The sequence below is a fragment of the Erpetoichthys calabaricus genome, chromosome 9 (assembly GCF_900747795.2).
Source record: "Erpetoichthys calabaricus chromosome 9, fErpCal1.3, whole genome shotgun sequence".
In the NCBI taxonomy this organism is placed as follows: Eukaryota; Metazoa; Chordata; class Cladistia; order Polypteriformes; family Polypteridae; genus Erpetoichthys; species Erpetoichthys calabaricus.
Genome location: NC_041402.2, coordinates 166,296,404 through 166,321,879, shown reverse-complemented (window position 1 = coordinate 166,321,879; position 25,476 = coordinate 166,296,404). Strand labels below are relative to the sequence as shown.

Below are 25,476 nucleotides of genomic sequence, written 5' to 3'. Positions count from 1 at the left end.
ACTTCCGCTTTGTTATTTGCATATTATTAATACTTGACAACAAAAGGTGTGGGATTTTTGCCATATTCTTTTTACCGAACAGCCGTAATAATGTCAGGACGGGGCAAAACAGGAGGCAAGGCTCGTGCCAAGGCGAAGTCTCGATCTTCCAGGGCAGGTCTCCAATTCCCAGTCGGTCGTGTTCACAGGCTGTTAAGAAAGGGCAATTATGCGGAGCGTGTGGGTGCAGGAGCTCCTGTTTATTTGGCAGCTGTGCTCGAGTACCTGACGGCTGAAATTTTGGAGCTTGCTGGCAATGCCGCCCGTGACAACAAGAAAACAAGGATCATTCCTCGCCATCTTCAGCTGGCAGTGCGCAACGACGAGGAACTCAACAAACTGCTAGGCGGCGTGACCATCGCACAGGGCGGTGTGCTGCCCAACATTCAGGCCGTGTTGTTGCCCAAGAAGACGGAGAAGCCGGCAAAGAGCAAGTAACGGAATCAAGGTTAGCGAACAATGCAGAGGAATTCTCCAGGGAAATGCTTATCCCTCCATCACTGGCAACGTGACAATAGGTCCCAATAATGAATACTACGAAAAGCGACTCTTTTGTTTCTTTCTGTTCACAGCTGAACATAATGGACGCCGTGTATTAACCGCCATCACTATGTCATTTATTTCTTTTCAGATTTTAAATGGACTACGGTTATAATTTCTTTGCAGTTTTTGTGTGCATTCAATTTCTGGATTATGACAGGATGCTTCTTTACGACAAAACAAGAAAAAAAGGAAAAAAAAACACCATGTACATCGCAGTGTCGTAAGTAGACCGCCACCCAGCGACGACAAAGAAGCTGCGTCATCATTGTCAAGTTTGTAAACACGAGCCCAGTTTGTAGGTTTTTATTTAGCCGTAGCCCACTCAAGAAACACCATTGGGGACTTCTGCAATGTTCGATACGAACCTTTCTACAAATTAAAATGTGGTGCATCTTAATTTTAAAATGATCAGGCATGAGAATTTCCATCTACTGTACTGCCACAATGCAGCTTCCCTTATTTTCAACACAAGGAGGCGCTCTATTCCAGCCTAGCTGGTGTTTCTGTTGGTTTCTTTGTTAGTCCGCAGTATGCAGTTTATTGGCCGATTTCAGTTTAATTTTATCATTTTTTTAAATCTGCTTATCGTTATGCCTACATTAAACAGTTTGCTTATGTAGTATGTTTCAAGTCTACTGTTTTTCAAGACGATGTCTTTTGCTGTATGAACGTGTTCTTATTTAATCCAGTTTGTTTACTCATTCAAGTCTACATTGGAAGGCCAATTTGTATGCATGCTCACACTATTAAGACTCATTATTTTAATAGACTTTTAAGTGTTTTTAATGAAAGAATTTCCTGTTCCAACTGTCTGCGTTTACTCAGTCTGTGTGAATTTGGCCATGTTATTAAGAACTTTATTTCATTAGTGTGCATTTTTCTAACAGTATTGTTACTACAAAGCACAAAGTAACATTTATCTACACCCCTATGCCTTGTGTTAATTTAGAGATGTGTTAATCCATCTTTATGCTGGTAAATTTTATAAAATATTCCAATTGTTGGAAACATTAGTGCATCAGTGAAGAACTACCACGTCGAATAAAACAACACCGTCAGGATACAGAAACTGATCTGGATAAAGAACTAGAGGTTGTAGTGAAATCCAGCAACTTATGCAAAGCTTCAAATTTTTTGTGCCATGGCTTTGAAGAGGCCAGTATTTGAGACTTTAAAAAACAGAACACGTCAACAATTTACCACTTATGGCGTGCTATAAACTGCACTCCCAGAAATGTTGTCCAAGATAAGACAATATAAAAGTTTTTCCAGGGTGCCAACTTGGGTTATTACAACCAACCTGTTAACTAATGCACTTTATAATGCAAGTTAAAATAGTTAAAACTATTCAGTTCAACTACTCAGATTTGTGCCCATCTCCAATTCTGAAAACCATAAATCTTTAGATATTTTAAATGTCTACATTTGTGTTACCATTATTGTTGCAATATTCTTACATGTAAGTTTTAAAATAAAGTTTGAACAACTGAATTCTTGTTCCATCTTTATTGTCAAATGTGACTATTAATGTCCAGTTTTAATTATACACTGGACACAAAGATCCCATTTTTATCTTTACTCTCACAGATTTAAATCAATTGCTGTACTAGAGGAAGCTTGACTTCCCAAAATATATAATAATTGATGACAAATACACAATTTTGTACATTTTAATAATTTAAAGCATTGTTCCAAAAAAAAAAAAAAAAAAAGTCCTCTTGTTAACAATTACAGGACTTTGTTGTTAACTTATATATTAAAAAAGTAATAAATCAGCTCTCAAATGTCATTTTAACATATATATATATATTTTACAGGTACCCCTTAACATAAGGAATTTGAAAATTGCCATGAATGCATTGTAATGTGTGAATTAAGAGTCCTTTTTCAGTTCTAACCATTTTGGGCTTTTCTTTTGTCATGAAATGGGTGCAGTTTACAGTAGTGACATTGACAAGTAAATTATTCATTTACTGGCTTGAACCTACAAATTACTATTGAATGGAACAGAGCTGCATAATAGATGGCATGAAATTGTTAGTAAAGGTAATACTACTTATATAATGTAGATTTTCAGTTAATCAACATTGTTGTCTTCCTGATATCCTTCTGTTTTCATGTCATTTAACCCCAATTCTTCATTTTGTTCATACGTGCGCTCATACTTCTCGATCTTCATCTCTGGGTCATCATCAGGAGCATACAGATTCTAAGGGGGGAAAAATGTACACCTTAAAAAGTAAGAAGTAAACAAATGTAAACTGAAAAGTAAAATAGGAAAAAAAATTAAAGGGTTATAAAATCTGCTGTACACAGAATCGAAATTAAGTTCTATTTAATTCTATCAAGTGCATTTCAAACTTATTTAGCCCCTTTTCTGAATATCAAATCCTACATTGACATTTTGGCTTTAATGGTTTTCTGGTGGAGGCCTATAGTAAGGAAATTTTTTTCATCAGTGCAAACTTAATTTTCCCCAACACAGGGATGGAACACCAGTGGAAATAGCATATTTTCCTAATATAGAATGCCTCGCACACAAAAAAATATTGTGACTTTTCAGTGCTTTAAACTTTATTTTTGTTAAGTACAAGTAGAGAATTGGTCAGGCAAGCTACTGCATACACATGATAGGATTTCCTTTAGCAAATGATTTCTTTAAAAATGTAACATGTTTAGGGTTTCCATGATTTTCACATTTATACCAATATCTTATCATATTGCAGGATTTCCAAGACACTGAACTTTACTCTTTTTGTCATAATGCTCATTTTAAGATATACAATGATGGTGCAATTTTATCTGAAGAATGTATAATCTGTATAAAATCTTGATATACATAAGAAAAAAAAAACATTAATTTCATCCAACAAGGTGTGGACTTTCCTATTACTGACATCATTGGGCACAATACATTTAACACCCAACTAGTCTAACAAGAAAGTTGGTGCATTCACAGAGCCACACCAAGGGAGATCATCACAATGTTTTAGCCATTTTTAAATGTAAAAACAAATCTTATCAAATCAAAAGTCTAACTAAGGCCATGGTTCATAATTTTACTACCCCTGAACATTTTACCACACAAACTATACTATTATGAAAATTAATTAAGTGTTGAGAAAAGCCAAGCAAAATGACACCTTTTATTGGCTAACTAAAAAGATTACAATTTGCATGCTTTTGAGGCAACTCAGGCCCCTTCTTCAGGCAGGATGTAAAGCTGGGTTGCCTCGAAAGCTTGCATATTGTAATCTTTTTAGTTAGCCAATAAAAGGTGTCATTTTGCTTGGCTTTTCTCTACATTCATAATGGCTAACATGGTACAACACTCTAGTACTACAATTAAGTGTTGAAATTAAAAAAATGTATGCATATGTTTTATGTATGTTAATAATTTTCTAGTGTGGTATTTCTTTGTGAAAAAAATAAATAATTCATTTTTTGGTAATATACACAGAAGTACATGTAGCTTTAAACTATTAAGTAATGAGCTAGGCATTACTTGTACACACACAATACAACATGAATCCTTCAACACAAAGTCTTATTTTGATCTAATTTGAGAAGTTAATTTCTGTGAAATAAACAAGTAGAAGAGAAATAAACGTGTATGACGACTGAAAGTCACCGGGAAGCTAAACAGCTTTTTGAACTACTAGGTTAAAGGAAAGCCAAAGTCTATACTGACAGCACTGAGTATAGGTAGGACCAAGCCATGTATGGGCTCCTTCACAGAGCATGTTCACGCACAAACTCACTTGAAAAGGACCAATTTAGAGTTTTAACATTTCAGTAATAACTTATTTCAATAATGACTGCTTATTTTCTTTAAAAGGGGCCCCCAAAGCAGAATATGAATCTCATAAATTAAATTTACCAATCTAGTGCCTATGAATCCCAGGCTGTGGAAATGTGAAAAAGATTTGGGCAGAAGATAGAAACCACCATTTTGCTACATCATACATTTCAGGCTATGGGAATTTAATTCTTGGTGTGTTTCTTTCTGCTTTTGTTGCATATCTTAACAAACTTTGTTCAGATTGCAAATGGCCAATCTCACTGGCAGTGGGCTAGGCTCCATTAACAATGTGCCTTCAAACATCATGGAAACACTTAACATCAGCTACTGTCCACAATCAAAAGCCAACTACACACCCATTTCCAAACAGGATGCATGTCTAAAAAATGCATATTTTCTTTTTATATAAATGTAATGAAGTATTATTATTATTACAGTTTGAGGTCCAGATAATGTATATATGTACACATAATTGTAAGCTACGTGCCTTCTCAAAAAAGGTTAAGTCATGTATTATGCAATTCTTGGTTTGCTCTGGATACAGCATATCTTCCAATGCACATTACAGAGGAATGGCTCACATCAGCAGTCCACTTAGTGCTTAGTTGTTAGTTTGATATTGGCTTTTACAAAAAATTAACAGAGCTCTGAAAGTCGCTCTTTAAGAGATATTGGCAGAATCAATTTTACGGAGTGCTGAGACAGATAATCCCATTATTTACAAGTATCAAGTAGTGCTTGTTTTGGAGGGGACAAAGTGTGCAATTTCTTATCATGTTTAAATGATTCTAGGTTTGTATGATGTCAACATGCAATTTAACAGGCTCATGGACCTAAATACAATGCATTTTTCTTATCAAAGATCTTAAAATGTGTACAGTATTTGTACCCTGGACCAAATATTCACCGCACTGTGTCATTTGTGATACTGGAGAGATGGCAGTCCAACCTCAAAATAGTAAATGAAAATAACACCAATGTGTGTGGACAAACCTATTTATTCTTGTGCATGTTATATTTAATCATATACACTTGGGTCAATCTAACTTTGATTTACAACTCCTCCAACTACTCACAGTGATTGAATGTTTTATATATATACTAAAGTCTTTTTTTTGCACAGTAACCTTGTAAATAGTATAGAATTCTTTTTTTTTTGTATTGTTAAAAATTTTAAAATAAAATGTATTGCCAAGTAATTCAGTGCAAAACAGTTAAACAAGGATGGGTCAGAGAATAACTTTAGGCATGTTCACAAGCAATTTAAAGTAACCAGTTACATGCGAGTGATATTTAAAAATAAACTACCTGAAGATAACTGTTGCCTGCAGAATCATCCAATATGATGTGCACATCCATCTGGCCATTAAGAATCTGAATAGGGATGAAAAAGGAACACTAGACTCCCAACAAACTATATTAAAGTAAAAACAAAGCAAAACTATGTGTGTATATTTTGGTTGTAATCTCACCCACTTTATTTTTAGCCCAGGCATTAACCAAAGGCAGGTAGCATGTGTATTTATGAAAATTGTCTGATCTTTCCTTAAAAAAAAAAAAAAAAAAAGAAGAAGAAACCTACTGCTCTGGATACAAAGATGCAAGGCTGACATAATGCATTTTAAATCTCTCATACATAAAAATTAACAATAGATTTTATAAAGAACACTCTCTAGTTGTCATCAAAGTATTTTTCATAATTTTCCATACCACGTGCTACTAGGAATTACAATGCAAAACTACCCCCCTGTCCAAAAAAGAGGTGACTCAAACATATATAGTTTGTAATCTCTATTTCAATGTGATGCTTTCCAAATTATACAAATAAAACTAAAACTAACATGGATATATTTCAAAAACCTAATAGAATTGCTTACCTTATCAATATTTTTGCCAAAGGCCTGGAGTTTCTCTACTTTGTCTTTTGTACAGCTGTCCCCTGCAGTGAAAGGGTTTTTCTCTACAATCTTCAAGAAAACAAATAAGATTATTTAGTAAATTGTAAAGGGACTACATCCTACCATGAGGGAATCAGATTACTTCAATGTGGCAACCCAATTTTATCTTACAAAAGCAGGTCACATGATGTAACAAGTACATAACAGGAAAAATTCTTATTACAATATGAAATGGCTCAATCCCATTCCACAAAAGCAATATACCTTTAAGAGTTCATAAAAAAAAAATCAAATTACCAAATCTTTAATGTCTTTAAGTAGTCCCTCCAGTGTGGTAAATTTGCCTCCCAAAGCAGCCATTCCCAACTCAAAGTCTAGCTCCGGGATGAGAATTCTACAGGTTTCTGACTAAACAAGGATGTAAGATAACGTAATCTTATGTAAAACACAACAACAATCAGTTTCAAATAAATGTTAAAAAGAAAAAAACAAGTCATTTGTTTAAGCAGTTTAAACTTAAAACAGCATAATTAAGACTAAAATTAACCATACCTTTAGAAGATCTCTACTCATATCAGTCACATCAGTAACATGCAAAGTTATCCTTGTCCCATGTTCTTCTGTGGCCCCACCTGATTTGACCTAGAAAGGAATCCAGGAGCATACACATTTTAGTAAGAATCATTTATAAAATAAAATGTAATAAAATTTCAAATTACAAAATTAGTGAAGAGCATGTTAATAAACAAAAAAATTACCAGAATTTTTTTCTTTTCAGAACACGCTTTTTAAACACTATGTTAACAGCACTGGGAATTTCAGAAACCAAACCTGCAATGTATGCAAATCAAATGCTCGACACATTGACCAGTGAACACTAGAGGAAACCGGAATTCAATAAAATGCATGTGAACAAAACAGTAAAGTTCACATATACTTTAATTCAAACCACTTAGTGCAAATCTATTCACAACCCTAGAGCATTATACACACTTATATATACTGTGTAACAAAAGAAATGATGTGAGAAAATAAACTATTTTAAAGTAGCATCGATTGGGAAGTATTAAATAATTTAGAAACAGAAGTACTGTTACAGCACATTTTAAAATAAGCAAATGTTCACTGTCTGCAAACAAAGTACAACATAGCTAGGTTACAATCAACAGTTTAGACTGATCTAATGGCAGTTTCAAGGCTATTCAATTATAAATTATAATTTTCATCTCTTTCCTAGAACAGTATGCACTTCTTTCTGTGGCAAGTAAGCCATACAAACCAATGTCAACTACCAATATAAACAGACTATGAACAATATTCAGCGTAACATCTTACCTCATTGGTTCGATGGCCACAGACATCACATGTGGTTGCCATAATGATAACCTCTTTGAAATGTGGTATTTCTACATTAAACTGTTAAAGAAAACTGTCTTCCATTGTTTAACCCTTCAAAAAAAGTAATTAGTGCACACCCAATAAAGTTACATTTCAATAAATTCCGATTATCAGTGATACACATAGTTACATTAGAATTTAATTAGCATTTAAAACAAACTGGTTAAAGGATACGCACTAATTTCATGTTAGTACTGGCTGGTGCATTGCATTCTGGGCAATTGGTATTGAACTGCAGGACCTAAACAAAAGTGACAAACAGGTATAATTTAAAATCATTTATGCATTTATAAACTTTAAGTGTGCTTTATAAGTTGGGATTACAAGAAACTGCTTTTCATATAAATTAGTTTTTGTCCCCATACAATTATTTTTCATCTCTAAAATGTTGGTAGGTTAGTACTGCTAACAAAATGGCCACAGAGGAACTTTAAATTAAGTTGTTTAGTGGTGTAAATGTGATTCGTGTGTGCTCATTATGATGGTTTAAGTGTTTTAACTTCATGAATCTTCCATAACTAAATGAAAATAGAACAGATTTTCAGGTACTACTATTATGATGTAAAATATTTCAGTAATCACTTCTAACTCAAGCCTAATTTGTGAAAAAACAGAAAAATAACTTTTTTGGCAAAAGCTCCCCAACATACTGCTGAGAGATTCTACATATTCCAAAATGAAGATACAATCACGCAAGCCACTAAAATGCATCTAAAACAAGACTGATGCCAGGAGTCAGAAAAGAATGCAAAGGTTTTGACTGTAGTCACAGTGTCATTAGAATTTGAAAGGGTAGCTCATTCAAGAGCTCCTGAATGCCTGAAATTGGACAGCCTTGCAAAGAAAGGAGAAATGTAGAAAAAAGTGTAGAAGCACAAATGCTTAGGAGTAAGATGCAATGTTTTAAAAAAATCACTTATTATTTTAAATACATGGGCAAATGTGCCACTCTGTGCACTATTAGCCTACCAATTCCTGTAAACAGAAAACAGCCTAGCTGCAAGAAACACAACAGTTAATGCAGTAGGTACTCACTGACATAGACAATAATCTATTATAATTAAAACATTTTGGAACGCTGCTTATTATGCTCACCATATTATTTATTGAATCCAAGAAAGTTCTGACACTTCCTTTCTTAGTGCCTATTCAAACTACATACCCCAGTATCTCAGTCTTACTAAATTATGCTTTCTCTCTACTAGGTTTAGTGACTGTGTGACTAACTTCACTGTTGCTTCCAAGCCTGTGTTAAAAAATGACCACTTACTGTATCTATAAGTTCATTGTGTATGTCATCAGAGCATACAAAATGAGGACTGGCAAAGATATTTTTACTTCACAATTTCCAAAATGGTTTTCATCTTTAAATTTTCTTAATGCCCTTTTACCCTGTCCTTATAAATATTGCCGCCGATTAAATCAAGTACAATGTATCCTCTAGATTGTTGCTCTACATCAAAATTTGTGGATATTGTGAAAAACATAAAAATGTAGTCACTGGATAATACTATTAATTAGTTGATAAAGCACACAATTATACTCAGTCTCTGAGAGGGGCTTCAGATACAGCAAGCCCACTTAAAAGTACAAAAGAAAAGCACAAAGGCACTAACCAAGATTTAATAAGAACACTTATGCTCTTAAATTAAAATCTAGAAAACCACAGTGTGAATTATTATGTGAAATGGTGCAGCCATTCCTTGTAAAACAGTGTACACTAGTGCTTCCCAAACTCAGTCTTGGGGGCCCACTGTGGGTCCAGGTTTTTATTCAAACCAGATTCAAAATCTCTTTTGTTGATTTCATTATATTTTGCCTTTCACTGTGCAGTTTCCCCCTTCGTTGCATCTTATTAATAACAATAAAAACGAGTAAAGCAGACACCCAGGCAAAAAACAAACTATATGTCGAGAACAAAGTCAACATTTCCACTTTATTCTCGCCGTTTATGTCGAGATTAAAGTCAACATTTCCACTTTATTCTCATAGTTTACTTCATAATTAAAGTAGAATGTCGTAAACTAAACTTCTTCCTAAAATCAATGTTTAATCAATTACTTAATTTACCCCGTCATAAATTAATGCAGCACATTAAATGCTTTGTGTTACGTTCCCCGACCCAGTGGTTAATCACTACGCTTCTTAAACTGACTTCCTCTGCACTAAGAGAAGACAGCGATCACCTTACAGAATCCATTCACTTCATGATATTCCTGCTTTCTGAAAATTTAGAATGCCAAGATAAATACGTGATATCATTTTCATGCTGAAATGCATTAAAGCAGGTATTACACATGCACGGTAGTGAGGCAGTAGTGCTGCTCCCTCGCAGTAAGGGGTCCCCAGGTGTATGTTCAGTGTAGAGAACTTTATGGCAGGTGTGACGAGGCTCCAAAAAACTGGATGTATGAATAGCTATCGCACAGGTTTAACTTAAATATTGTGTAAATGTTGGGTTTGTGATCTGCTGGTCAGAGACACGAACACAGAATTCAATGCATGTTCTTCTGAGCGGGCTATCTTTATTGCATGCATGCTGTCTCTATCTGACGTAGGCTACCAAAACCCCAGTTCCTATCCTTCCTTTTTCTTTCACCACATAACCAATCACCACACGATAAACGTCTTTGTGAAATTAAAACTAGTTATAAACTTAGCCCACGGAATGTTCAGAACTTTAAAAATATCTTCGTTATACATGTTTAATTATGCCATCCATTCAGAGTTGTGCCCATCTCTGAACGAGTCGCCAGCACATCGAAGGATGAATACAAGCAAAACATACACTAGCAGGGTCAATATAGCACAACAAAACCCCACATCCTACATGACTTTGAAAGGAAACTGAAGCGCCGAGTAAACCCACCAGAAAAACATGCAAATGCAAGGCAGGCACGCCACCGTGCCCCCATATGATTAATGTATGCTTTAATGCATTTCACCATGAAAATTATATTAAGTATTTATTTTAGCATTCTAAATGTTCAGAGAGAAGGAAGATCATGAAGTGAATGTATTCTGTGCGGCGATCACTGCCGGCGCCTCCTCTTAGTGCAAGAAGAAGTCAGTTTAAGAATCACTTAACACAAAGCATTTAATGTGCTATATAACTTATGACGGGGTTTGAGAAAATCTAGTAAATTAAATATTCATTTTACGATGAAGTTTAGTTTATGATGTTCTACTTTAATGACAAATTACGAGAATAAAGTCAACATGTCGTCACACTATTACACAGTACCCAGGTACATTACACTGTATTGAAAACAAATAAAACAAGTACAACTTGGCTTGCAGTATTATCCAGTAGTATAGAAACAGTATTTACACATCTGACCTTTTAAAACTAAAGTATCTCCAGGCTCTCAGTCCATTTTCACCGCACAGCATTCCTATGCTACCGCCCACTATTTGGTGGTGTAGCAGTGAAAAAGAGCCCTAGTGCAACAAATCTGTGTTTAGCGGTGTAGCAGTGAAAAAGGTCCCCACTTGAACAGTTTCCCGCTGCGCCACATTCAGAACGTCGTTTAGGCAATTTAAACCGGTGTTGCGGTATAAGAAAAATCCATATCATAAAAAAAATAAAAAACGGTTTTCAGTATGAACCAGTATACCGCCCAGCACTAATTCCCATATAATTACTTGGTACATTTTAATATTTTTTTGTTTTTACCAAACTTAATTTTCTAATTTCTATATTGTTCCTGAAAAACAGAATTTGGGAAATAACAGTTTACTTAATTACCCCAGGAGTCCAATTAAAAACAGAAGCTGGTTGGAACAAAAACTTGCAGCAACAGTGGGCCCCCAGGACCAAGTTTGGGAAGGACTGGTGTAGACAAACCAAACAGAAACAAGTAAAGGATTAATCTAAAAAGCATTTCTTTTGTATATACAGTGATCCCCTGCTTATCGCGGAAGTTATGTTCCAGACCCATCAGCGATTGGTGAAAATCCGTGATATAGAAAGACCATATAAACAAACATTTTTTTTATAGTTTAAGCCTTAAAATATCCCTCCCACACTCTTTAAACACATGTAAACTTATTAAAACACACTTTGTAAACACATATGATATGTGGATGTCAAGCTAAGGATATGAGTAGCATCTATTATATATATATATATATATATATATATATTTTTTTTTTTTAATATATCTTGGCAGGGAGACCAGGGAAACGAGGCGTGATCTTCTCAGAAGACAATTTGACATCCCGCGAGAAACAATTTGACATCACGCAAGACAAGGCAGCGAGACAGAAAGACAGCTGCTGTACAGGCTTTTAAATGATCGACGCGCAGAGCGACAAGCAGAACAGGCATCTTGGCAGAAGCAGCAAAAAGCTAGTAGCTGATCTGTCCACTTCTGCTTAGCGTGCATTCAGCTCCCCTCCTTCACAACGTGAGCGGCAGAGACGTGAAGTGGCAGGAGCGTAGCGTGCCTCTGGGGGGGTTGCGCGAAGCAATCAAGACCAGATCATCTCGGAGAGACACTTTGATGACACGCAAGACTAGATATTACAACCTTAGGAAGCAAAACCGTGAGACAGTGACTTTTGCACGTCGCGCCCTACTTACAAACAATTTAAAAATTGTTCACTGACGTCTAACCTAGCAGTTGTTGGAATGCTTTTGGCAGACAAACTTCAGGTGCTCCTAGCTCTTAAAACGACGACATGCAGAACACGCAGCTTGCCAGCAGCAGCTTGCCAGCAGATGATCCGAGCACTTCTCCTTAGCATGCGTTCAGCCCTCATGCCACCCCACCTGACAAAAGGACAGCTGCTGTACAGGCTTTTAAGTGACTGACGCAAAGTGCAACAAGCACAACAGACAGCTGGTCAGCAGCAGCAGCAAGACAGCAGCTGAACCGATTGCATCTCTTTAGCGTGCGTTCAGACCCCCCCTTCACAACACGATCAGCGTTAAAAGTCCCGCGAGAAAGAGATTTAACCATGCCCGGAGAAGGAAATTAAGGACAAATATTGTTTTTACAAAAGTTTTAAAGTAAAAATGAAAATAATGTATATGTAACAATTCCCATGAAAATAACAATCTCTTCAAATTGTTTATCTGGTAAACCCCACTCGGGGGTGGGCGAGCGAAGCCCCCTAGTAATAATAATAAATCCGCGATGTAGCAGGGGCGCAATAGCTGAACCGCGATATAGCGGGGATCACTGTGCATATTATTTAATGTAGGAATAACAGCTTACCAAAAACATTTCGCCAGGAAGCCATTAACATTTTCAATACACACCAAAAAAAAAATAATACCAAAACAAGTACACATTTTTTCTTTAATTGCTTGCATATAAAGGTCACCAAATTCTGACTTTAGTAAATACATGTAAGCAGTGCAACTGCAGAGGAGCAGTATCTATTAACCTGTACTCAACTATTCAGTATTAAAACTACCAATATATCAACCCTTTGTTTAAAAATAGCAGCTACCTACTCGTAACAAATTGGGAAGAAATCTCATTTTAGGTTGACTTTGGAACAGCATAAAGAAACTACAAAAATGTTTAAATCACACTCACTTCATTTCTCATATCTTCAATTTTATTCCCCAGTTGCTCTTGTTCAACGTCTTCCTCCTCAGATGTCTGGAAACAGTAGCAATAAATAAGGTTAAAAATATTTTTTTTTTTACATTACTTGAAACAAAACTGAAATTTCAGTCAGTCCAAAACACATAAAAATTAATATAAAAATTAAAATTAAAAACCAAAAACATACACAACCTAATACCTTAAAGATGTTTTCACACTTTCATTAACCTCCAAAATTTTGAAAGTTACTATGAAGTGTTTAAAAGTTATAGTCATGGGTTAGCCAATAGTTCTTACACATTTTGGAGAAAATGTATCAATAGAATACAATATATCTATATAATTATATGAAGAAACATCTAGACACTTTGCTTTGCTGTGATGATGTCAGTGTTTTCTATTAATGTTAACTTTTTGTTGTAGATTTAAATTTAACTGAAATTTAACTTAAAAAAAGAAAAATAATAAACACAAGGGATGAATTTTGTGTGCATCGTACCCGCTGCACCCAATTACACTGCATAAATCTTTAAAATGGAACAAACCAAAAACTGAGATTCACTTCACTTGTGAAGTGGTGATGTGATTGATCTATATGAAAAAACAAGAGACTATAGCACTGACAAAATTCCGATTTATAACTTTTGGTTCCATTGAAAAAACAGAAAAGACATTCTTCAGTGAATTATTAAGATAATTATACCATTCAGTATTGCTCTGGTAGTCTATTTCTTCCCAAAAAATACCTTGAACATTGTGATAAAGCACTCATTGTATTTCAGAGACAGGAAAAGGGTGACCCTACAAAGAACAGCCATCACTTTCATAATCAAATACTACACAATTCCAAAAGTGCCTTACATTGTTCACCTTGTACATGGGTAAGAAATGTTTTAAATAGGATACATTAATCTTTCTAATGTCTTGCTGGTTTTCAAATTACTAAACAGTGATTGTCTGAAAGTTACCAAAAACAGATGTAAATACTACTAGATCAGATGTTACAACATTACATCCAGCAAGTAAAAAAAATTTACTAAAGAAAAATGGAGATTATAAATCAGTTGATTTTGATGAGTAAGAAGTCCCGAAATTACAGGATAAAAATAAAATTATAATCTTTAAAAGGCATGGAAGCACTTATTTAATGTTTCAAAGGAGACAAAAAGTTTTCAATTATGCTGCAACAGAAAAACATGGAAGAATAGAGGCTATTAACAACAATTTGTATACCAACGCTGAGAAATTCTAGATCAAACATATCCATTTTCTTCTTAAAAGATTTTTAAAGACCTTCATAGCATAAGGCTGCTGTCACAAAAATGGACAATGCAAGATCAAAAACATGCCAAATTTTTTGTAATGTTTGAGGCCTAAAACTTGTATCCAAGACAAACCATGTTACTGTGCCAATCTAGAGAGATTTAAATGAATGTATCAACATGCATATTTCAAAATACAAGAGTAAATATTTCTCTGAAACTAGTACTGTTCAGGCGGCACGGTGGCGCAGTGGGTAGCACTGCTGCCTCGCAGTTGGGTGACCTGGGGACCCGGGTTCACTTCCCGGGTCCTCCCTGCGTGGAGTTTGCATGTTCTCCCCGTGTCTGCGTGGGTTTCCTCCGGGCGCTCCGGTTTCCTCCCACAGTCCAAAGACATGCAGGTTAGGTGGATTGGAAATTCTAAATTGGCCCTAGTGTGTGCTTGGTGTGTGGGTGTGTTTGTGTGTGTCCTGCGGTGGGTTGGCACCCTGCCCAGGATTGTTTCCTGCCTTGTGCCCTGTGTTGGCTGGGATTGGCTCCAGCAGACCCCCGTGACCCTGTGTTCGGATTCAGCGGGTTGGACAATGGATGGATGGATGGATAGTACTGTTCAGTGAAGCATCACTCCTGAATTAGTCTACTTAAGATGAATGATCTGTAGTGTTAATGAATGAAGAAGCCACTCTGTTGGCAGTATGCAAATAACGGAAGTGTTGTTTGTCACCTTTTAGGAAGGATAACTTTTTATAATGTTATTTTCTTTCAACTCTGCATTTGGAATTACAAATGGTACAGTCCGATGTTACTACCATTACATATACCATTGACAACTACTCACTACAAGATGCTAATAAAAATCACACAAATCTGTCTCCACTAAAGACCTTGTCTAAAGATCAGCATTATAGCGGCTGACAGAATGTGTTAAATTGTTTAAAGTGGCTGCAAAAAAGTAGCTAAAAGAAAAAAAAAAAAATTTAAATGAGAGAAGGAGTAAAATTAAATCCGGAAACTAATTTGGAAAGGGTATTAGAAGTATAAAAAATTCTGGCAAGGACATTTAATTTTGTGTTTTAGAAGCATGCTCCTTGCCATAACTAACTGCTTTAGTATTGAGCACAACACTTATTTTACAATAAACAGTTTAATCTCTTAAGACAACATTCAGAGATGTAATATTACAATACAATAGAGATGTTATTTTGAAAGTTAACGCTACAAGTTTGCACTTGGTTTTACAAAGGCCAACAAAAAAACTCACTAAGTAGTTCTATGAATAACAAAATACACATTTGGAGTATTCTTGGTAAGCTGTGGTGAAGAACAAGCACAATCAAGTCAACGTGATCTTATTCTGTCCATTTATCAGATTTATATAACAGCTCCACATTCATGGCCTTTTCAGTGGAGACTATGAGCACAATGGTCACCGATGCATAATCATTCTCATATATAACCAAAAATAACTCGTATACAATTATTCATAGATAGATAGATACTTTATTAATCCCAAGGGGAAATTCACAACGGAGCTGCTAAAAAGGCTGTCACTCTCGGCAGCGCCCGAGTCATCAAACACATTTCATTCATTCATGCAAATTGCGTGCAACTATTGCTTTAGTAAATAACATAAAATAATCAATGTGTAATTAAAATGAATAATCTGGTTCAGTTCAGTTAAGAAGAGGCTAAAAGAACTTCATCCTATTAGGTACTCTGAACTCAAACACAAGAATAGTATTTATTGTATAGTACAATGACTACACAGCAAAGAGTATTTACTGTATGACTGTATAATCAAAAACACATTTTTCTGTTTTATAATTGGGCGATTAATAAAACCCTCTGCATATTGGATATAGCTTCCATAGCAAAAGATCAAAAAAGATTTACAAGAAATCTAGTTGAGGATGTTTAAGGAGAATCATGTTAAGCAGCATTCAAGCACGAAAATTTACATCACGTAAAAGTCTGACTCACCTCCACACCGTCAAATTTTTGCTCAGCTTGTAGCATACAAGTTTATTGTGCATACACAGTAAGAGTCACTTATTCCTACCTTAATCCCCAACTGTAGGTTTTGCTGTGCGTTTCGCTCATAGTGTGTCACGCTAAGGACTTCATCTGCACGTGGAGCAAATGGATTCTCCACAAAACTGTTACCAGATGGGTCATCAATGATCTAGGAAATAAAATTTTATTGAACCAAACTAGCTAGAACTAGAGATTGAAAAGTTAAACATTAAACAAAAGCAAACATATGATTGGTAGGAAGAGATTCTACAAACTATCTTCATTTATAAACAAAGTTGTTATATGAAAACTGAACATAAGGAATCTGCTTGCCACTTTGCAAAAATACTAGAGGATACGACAGCAAAACAAATTTAGTACTGGTAAACCCTTTTCCTACGAGACTTGTTTATCAGTAAATTAGTACAGGACGAACTAAAATGCATTGTGATTATACTAGTGAACATTTCAATTTCTCAGTATATTGGAAGCAGCTTGATTTGAAGGCAGGGTCTTTGGGAAACAGAAAAACAGACTCATACATTCAGAATTCATGTACTGAAGCCAGCAACCCAATGAGTGTGTTTGCTATGATCTGTTTGAGGTCTTATCCTGTGATATATCATTTTATTTATAGACATTGTAAATGTAGTATAGCCTCCTTAGCATTATCCTCACTCCCAGAATAACACATCAAAAAACAAGTAGAAGGAGAACAGGCATCCCAGCCAGGAAGGAAGATGATTTCTTACTTGAATGACAGGCCAGAGTCAAACAACAGCTGTAGTAGCTGGTGAGACAGGGAAAGAACTTTGTGTTCTGCCAGCATGATATAATGGACCGAATGAGGAATGCAGAGGATTTGGACTGCCCTATACACCAGGAGGCAGTAGTCCTCATACGGGAATCCAGTTGAGATACCTGTAGGGGTGCTTGGGAGATGGAGTTCGGAAGTGAAACCCTATAGAGGTCCCTGGGGATTGAGACAGTGCGCTGTCAGGGCAGGACCCCCTTACTTTTCTCATGGCCCTGAAGTTCTTCCAAGAAGCTACAGCATGACACCGGAGGTAGTCCCAGAGAGGGGGAGGAAAAAATAGATAGATACTTTATTAATCCCAAGGGGAAAATCACAAAATAAAATAGTGGTTTATTGTATAATTGTGACACATTGCTGGAAAGATGATCTAGTGCCACTTCTATACAGATAGATTTAGTACACAATCTTCATGTGATATGTTCTGAAACTGCTACCAACACACAGCCCAATGTTAAAAGTGGGATAATAGAAGTGTGCTTCTTTTCACGCTTTTCTGACACTTTTTCTGCTGCTTGAGCATGAGAGGATAGACTGTCAGTGTCTGAATTGACATTCCCTTTGCATTAAGCTACCACAGCACAAAACTTTGTGGCTTTCACATCTCTCCAACAAAAGCACCGGATCTACATTGTGAACACTGCATATTAGGCTAATATCTCTTTTGTCTTTGCATTTGATCACAATCATTTTTACTTTTTACCACATAGATACTGCACCATGCTGCAGCATTAAATGATGGGGTCACCAGCTAGATCATGGAGGTTTGGTCTTACAGTGCTGAATTCACCAGTTTCATTATCTGTGTCAATGTCTAAGAACCAATTCACACTGCCATTACTGTTGCTTGATTTAACTATTTTTTCAGTTTGCTCTAAAACTGGATTTACAACTTCTCATTTACATGCCGTTATTTATTTGGTTGAAGGCTCTGCCCCACTCATGAAAATTGATAAGTTACCTTAGTGTGGCAAAAGTCATAGAAATATTAATGATTTTTTGCAGTATGATATTTCATCTACTAGATGGCAGTAGAAACTGTCTTGAGATCCAATCCAAATCTGACTGGTTTAACAGTAACAACAGAATTTTGAGCACTGAGTCATGCTTGGGGTTAACGGCAAGGAAGAAATCACAAGCTAAAATAAAAATGGTCCAGGCCAACAAACTGTAAAATACAACTTGTTTATCAAGCAGAAACTGAAACATTTACAAGTCACTGAAGATGACTTCAGAAACTGCAACAACTGAATGATAAACCAGACTTTCTAGAAACCTGGAAGCTGCGACTTCAAATTGTTGACTGCCAGGATTTGCTGCATGCTGTAAGCATACTCCACTTATACAACCTGACTCACCTAAGAGAAATGTCTAAAGAGCAGTTGAGGTAGCATTTTCTGAATATTTTAATGATTTATTTTATGTATTTGTCAATTTCATAAAATATAAAGAGACATACTGATACTTTTATATTTTACCAGTTTCTAACACTTTTCCTGTCTCAGCTTTGGATCTTACTTGGATTATCCTAGGAGCCTATTGAGTAACATGTGACATCTCCAGTATTACCATGCCCATGGAATGCTCAGGACTCACATTAGTAAGAGATATTAAAATGCTTCTTCCTTCAGAAAAGTTATAGGCAGGATGATGTACAGATTGTAGCAGTGTAAAATCTCACATTTTTCTACATTTATGACAAGCAGAATCCACTGGTGCTGAAAACAGGGTATAACTGCAACATGCAAACTTAACTGCTTATTTGCTTACTAGTGTAAATGGCTTCTCCACATCTTTCAATTGTTTTAGTTTGTCAATAAACTCCTCAATCTTCAAAGCTACCTCAGGATCATTCTCCTGTAAATGAAAGCAATTTATATGTAATTAAAAAAAAAAAAATTAACTGCGTGACTAGTGACATGATTGTACAAGGGTACAAAAATAAAGTCTGATTGTAATATTATCAGAGAACAGTGGAACAACTTATTAAATGTATTAAATTAACTAAATCCTACACAGTTAATTCAGTGTTGTTGCATGACCTCACCACAAAGTTAAAGAGAAAGAGTGATGTTGGGAGCATGCGCTGATTACAGTGCATTGCCACACACCCACATTGAAATCTGAGTGCAGCCGTGCAACGTGTGACACCTCTGCACCCTACTGAACAGTATGAGGTTCTTTACGGTGGCTGGAGTGCCAGTCCTGCCACCAACCCCCGAATTTTCCCTGCAACTTGGAGGACCTGCTTGCAGGGCTGGATGCAGATGAACGTCATGCCCAGGATGGAGCAATTGCAGGTTAAGATCCTTGCTCAGAGGCCCAACAGAGTAGAGTCACTTTTGGCATTTATGGGATTCGAACCAGCAACCTTCCAATTGTCGGCACGGATCCCTAGCCTCACAGCCACCACTCGGCCCTGGAACAGCACATTGCCGCACCCACCACATAATGAAACAGTTCAGGATCCTGGTTTGCAATCCCCAGTTCCACCCTCCAGAAATGACCATCTATCTTGACGCACCCAGGTGTTATGTGGCTGTCCCCTTGGCCTGCTCCAACAACTTGGGTCCTCAACAATGAGGATACCCCAAGCCAGATCACCCTCGGGGAAATTGCACCACTAGATGTACTTCCGTAATTGACACTCACTCACAATGCAAGTAATATGCCTCATTTGCGACTCTGTGAGCAACCGCTCATTCAACACAAAGTCAAACCAGCGGTACAAAAGGATTCTCCAAAAAGATGAAGTACCAAAGGAGTCCAGATCACTTGAGCAAGTGATCAAGGATCCTACTTAGGATGACCCTAACACGGACCTTGCTTAAAAGCTTAAAATTATATACATTTAATAAAATCCTAATTGCAACAATGTTAGCACAAAAGATATTTTTTTTTGTTTTCTCACTGAAAGGTAAATAGGATAATGCTCTTCGGACCAGATACCACCACAATGTGCACCTGGCAAGTGCAATAGAAGAAAGCAGCAAAAATTATGCTTCATTAATAATTCTTGCTTTAACAACATAAAAATTTTAAGGATGATGTTTTTCTCTGACATAAAAACCTTACTACACGGAAACAAAAGTTAAGATTCGTTGTTACTTGCTCGTTTTAAACTTTTTAAAATCATGCATACTTCATATTTATCTAATTATTGCTGAAAAATGGCACTGGCACTGGTAAATACAATTATCTTTAAAATTAGTTACAAATAATTTTTGAAGTAAATTAACTACAATATTTGAGAAACATAAGGAAACCTTCACCCTTCATTTTACCAAAGCAACAGGCTTTCTAATTTAGAAACTTAAGACAGGATTCTTGACCAATGAATGAGGGGGAGCGGTAGATTCAACTCAATTCAAACATAAAACACTGTTAGAATGACATCTTCAGCAAAAATTGCACAAATTTTGTATGTTTTGACCATACGAATGGATGTTGTATATGTGGATCATGTAACACAAGTTATGTTTTCGTTTTCCCCCACCAAAGGATGGTTTTCACATGGTTTGTTATTGTCCTGAATTGGTCATTACAGGGCCCCACTGAGTTTGAATATTCAAAATGTAATTTCTCCATGAAAACTTAATTAAAATTTCTCAGCAACCAATACAAACTACGTGGAGTAACATTAAAAATATATACGTTTTGGTGAAGTATTCCTTTAAAACTATTAAATAAAACCTTGCAAGTGTAACAATGGAAGCACAGCAAAAATTAATTCTTACCTTTCGTAGTGGCTGGTCCTGCTCTAGTCCTGCTATTGCTCTGTCAATCAACCCCTCAACAGTTGAAAGAGCTGTAATATTTCAGACCAATTTTGTCATCAAAACCTGTCATACTTAGAAGTATCCAACTGCAGAGCTGCACTGCAAATCTACACCAGAAGTTCTACACCAGTAGTGGATGTGACGTCACCTCACGTCTACAATACAAGCTGATGACACTAATCCTTAACATTAACTTCCACCACGAAACTGCAGGACCTGTGGTGAGGAATGGTGCTGTGGCTCTGCAGTTGGATATGACTGACCATACTTGGCCTTGTTTAAATATAAATTTAGCTGTAACATAACTCCAATTAAAGGCAAATTTGAAAAAAAACACTTTCTAGGTCATATTTATGAAACTAAGCACATTGTCAATAAAAATTATATCCAACAGTTTCAGCTTAACTGTGTATAAGACTCAATATGGCATCAATGTTACATATTAATGATAAACTACAAGACTATTTTTACACACATTTACATAAAATGACAAATACGAAAACTGTTTTCCATTTCAGAGTGCAACAGGGTTAGTGTATCTTTTTACAATACAACACTATACCTTCCATCATTAAGTAAATGTAAACCTTGTTTTGTTACATGGAAATTTAACAATAATAATGTTTTTTAATTTCAATAGCCATTATTTTCTAGTGAGAGCCTAATTTTACCCAAAAGAAAGGCTAGGCATATCCAAAAATAAAGCACAACCAAATAGAACACACAAAAAACGTAAACTTAGAGCAAATAACACGAGGTGCATAAACGGTATAGTGGTGTGTAGGATAGTCTGCAGGTGAACAGTGTGATATTTACTCATATATATAGTCAGTGTATGGGTGAAGAATGCTGAAGCAGAAAGTTTACTATCCAAAATATTGATGATTTCTAAAGGAGCCCATTTGGCATTTAAAGGAATAGTTCATAAAAATCTATATGAAGAAAAGTTCTAAAGAACAGAAATGGGAGTGATCAGGTGGATGTGTCAGAATGTGGTGGCAATAGTTGATATGCTAAGGAGTGGATGCTGGGATGAGGAAGTGCACAAAGTTAGACTGGAAAAGATGCCCAGAGGGATTTTGAGAAAGACATTGTTGAAGGTAGAATTTGGTAAAACCAGAAAATGGCTGTTGAACAGGAGAAGACAGAGTAAGAATAGAGTGAAAAATGAAAATGACAATACCCTGCCCCTTCACCCCACCCAATATCTAACATTAACCCACTTTAGTCTATACCCCCAACAAATAATGTAAAATGCTTATGGCTATGAAGGCATGCATTCTTTTTATTTTTCTGTAAAGAAAATCTTTCAAAATTACAAAAATTGTCTTTGAGAAACAGACCATTAACTCATGTGTGCTTGAAATGTGCCACTGATATATTTTTTTTAATCCATCATTAAATGTTCTGCATTATTTACCTTATGCCACTCTATTAAATACTTTCCCTACTTTCAAATGTAAAGCAATTTGTCATCATGTTTGCTAAAAAGAAAATACCATTTATACTGATGTTTATATAACATGCAAAATAAACAATACCTTGATTGATACTTACCTCCCTTTTGGGAAAAGGCTGGTATTTCAAAGTCAAGTTCTGGGATTTTGGTTGTAGCACTGTCAGCCTTTACAACTTCTCTATTCAAGTCCTTCAGATGAAAACATTTATTAATAAAGTGTGTCTTGTTTGTTTTATACTTTTTTTTTGCTTTGTTTTTCTGTAGTGTACCTTTCTTGACTGAATATGAAGACAATATAAAACACCTTGGTCCTGAATCTTCCCAGCTGACTGAATCTCACTGTTGGTCCATCCACACTGATCACAGGTAAATGAGCTAATTATGATTTCTTTGAAGAATGGTATCTTCGTTAACAACAGCCTTGTAGTACCCTGAAAAAAAAAATCTAATTAAGGATTACAATGCAACTAAGAGTTCATATTTCTTTCCTGAAGACTTATGGTTGGTTGAAGAAAAATATGGAGTACATCAATTTTTCTCAACCACTGGGTCACCAGAAGATCACAGTGAGTTGCAGCTCTGATGAATGTGCTTGATTTGGCAATGGGAACCCACCCTGATTCTCAAAGGGGGAATCCACAATTCACTAACCCCCAGCTCCAAGACCCACACAAACTTGGTGGGTCATGAAAACACTTACATGGAGAAGAGTGGGTTGTGATAACAGAAAGCTTGATAAACACTGGTGTGCAACACTTTGTTAAAATTGCTTTTATTGAACTATACAAGAAAAGGCAAACATCTACTATATAATTGAAAACAGATTATTTATTTACAAATTATTGTTCTCATTTATGAAATAACTAACCATATATGAACAAACCAAAATGTGAGATTCTACATTCAGTATGATTAATTATAGGGTTACTACAACAGCAATTAATGCATTTCTCAATGCCTTTTTCCCATGCTTTTTTTTTATGCTAAAACACCCACGATGCAAAGTGTTCTAAATACAGAAGGGGCTTTTATGTCTCTCTTGTCTGTGATGCAAATGTTGTGTTTTTAAAAAGACAAATCATAGTGCATTTGTTACAAAACTTGAAACAATATCAGAATGAGAAGAAAATGTCATTCTAATGCAAGGGCCCACACAACTCAGCTACCTGGAGGTCCTTGTGAGTTCTGCCAAAGACACTTCATTGATTTATTTTACACACATTCTTTAGACTGAGCAGGCTCTTGGGGAAACTACCTTATGAACACATAATATGAAATAGTTTGCTTATTCATTGAGTCTCTCATTACTTGTACATGTTACTAAAAATCAAACAAAATGTATTAAAACTAAATGTATTTCGCAGAAAGCTACTAAATGAAATATAGTAAATGACTAAATGAAATGAAATTTACTAAATTAAATATCTGTATATCCGTCACTAAGAGTTTGCATCCATCCTTGCTCGACCCAGAAAATAGCAGAGAAAGTAAGACAGCATCCTTATCATTTCATTTTTACCCAAGTCCAAAAGCAAACAAATACTTAAATCACACAGCTGGTTTCAAATCATGTATGACAGCAAAATCCCAACAGGACCATAAAAAACAATGTATTCCTCACAATACGATACTTATTAAAACTCAGTATTAAAAAGTGTACGTACCCTGCATGCAGTACAAGATAAATACGATATCAACAAACACTTGTAGATAAATACATGGCTACTTTGTAGAGGGTTAGCAGTTACTTCAAGAATTTGACAACCTGTAGAATCGGCTAGTAGTTGTAGTAGTAGAAATCGTAGTTGCAGCACTACCAGTGTTAACATACCGAGTACAGTCAAAGTCTTACTAGCACGTTCATTTAATGTATACAATATAAACTTCAGCTACGCGGACTCCCCCAAAATCATATTATGAAATAAACTGTGTTGTTGCTTTCTGTCATTAGAACCCTTCCTCCCAGGTACTGCTAACAGGCATGCTTGCAATCAGCCTACGTACAACTCTCCCGGTAATTTTGTCACTAAATTGACGTGCATGCCTTAAAATACTCTAACTATTGCGTGTATTTCCACTATTCATCTTTAAATACTTAAGTCGAAGCCCTTCCCATTGTCGTTCCAGTAACCGTACAACCGAAAAAAATTAATTTAAAACAATTCACACATATAACATTCGAAATAAAATAGGAAATACATTATCCGACACGTACGTTCTTGTAACAGTTCATACACAGGCTTTCGATCTCCGTTGGCTGTTGCTCCTGGTCATCCGCACTAATGGCTTTAAAAACCGCTTTACAGCCTCGAACCTCTTCTTCTCCGATAACTGACATTTTTTTAAATCAGATAGCACAAACTTTCAAAGCACACCCTCGAAAACCAGCTTCAAGTTCTCGACGTTTCCCGAAACCTCGTTAAGCACATGCACACTTCAGACGTCACGTCACGCTAACCCGGAGGTGAAAATTCTTCTTGTTGTACGTCTCCATGGTGCGCGCTAGAACGGTGACTGTTGGACTAGGAGCTTTCAAGGTGTGCTTGGTTGTTGCTCGTTCTGGGGAAATATAAGGTACGCAGGGCGTCTTACTGTTGGATACATTAGCAGAATAAGAATATTTTAAAATAATAAATCACGTCATTGTATTTCATATAAATATTCTCCTTTAGTATGAAAATAGCGTCCATTTCGATTGGCGTATTACTCGCGCAACAGTAAGAAAGGAGGCAGAATTTTGCGTTGTTTCTTCATGTTTTTGGTTTGGTGTATATCCCCTTTTGATGCCAACAAAAAGGAAATATAACAAAAACATTAACACACTGGTATACGTTTGAATCCAATGCCCTGTTGTTATTATTACGCATTTAGCCCGTTCTGTCCCATTTGTAAGCAGAGTTTCCTTCCA

The 25,476-nt window shown here is 36.0% G+C and overlaps 2 protein-coding genes across 3 annotated transcripts; one reads left to right on the top strand and one right to left on the bottom strand.

The window, feature by feature from the left end:
* LOC114658240 (histone H2A) lies at positions 1–2,073 on the top strand. The gene has a single exon (XM_028810384.2). The coding sequence runs from the start codon at positions 91–93 to the stop codon at positions 475–477; it is 387 nt and encodes a 128-aa protein (XP_028666217.1). The 5' UTR covers positions 1–90; the 3' UTR covers positions 478–2,073.
* On the bottom strand, positions 1,862–25,018 carry zpr1 (ZPR1 zinc finger). Of its 2 annotated transcripts, none has more exons than XM_051932262.1 (14): positions 24,784–25,018; positions 22,838–22,999; positions 22,667–22,757; positions 21,068–21,138; positions 19,101–19,187; positions 16,553–16,685; positions 13,230–13,279; positions 7,855–7,921; positions 7,618–7,688; positions 6,835–6,924; positions 6,580–6,690; positions 6,262–6,351; positions 5,693–5,758; positions 1,862–2,791 (listed from the first exon to the last, which is right to left on the bottom strand). In XM_051932262.1, the coding sequence occupies exons 1-14, from the start codon at positions 24,904–24,906 to the stop codon at positions 2,660–2,662; spliced, it is 1,344 nt and encodes a 447-aa protein (XP_051788222.1). In that variant the 5' UTR covers positions 24,907–25,018; the 3' UTR covers positions 1,862–2,659. The 2 variants fall into 2 exon arrangements, with proteins under 2 accessions (XP_051788222.1, XP_028666216.1); XM_028810383.2 differs by having other exon boundaries at positions 13,230–13,295; positions 16,563–16,685.
* Between the last annotated feature and the right edge of the window lie 458 nt (positions 25,019–25,476).

Bases quoted from the DNA above. Each gene is read 5' to 3' on its own strand.
- zpr1 (XM_028810383.2), bottom strand. From the start codon at position 24,906: ATGTCAGTTATCGGAGAAGAAGAGGTTCGAGGCTGTAAAGCGGTTTTT. The intron at 21,139-22,666 runs GTAAGTATCAAT...GAAATATTACAG, and splicing joins AGCCTTTTCCCAAAAGGGAG to CTCTTTCAACTGTTGAGGGG. The intron at 2,792-5,692 runs GTAGTTTATTTT...TTCCCCCCTTAG, and splicing joins CAGGCAACAGTTATCTTCAG to AATCTGTATGCTCCTGATGA.
- LOC114658240 (XM_028810384.2), top strand. From the start codon at position 91: ATGTCAGGACGGGGCAAAACAGGAGGCAAGGCTCGTGCCAAGGCGAAG.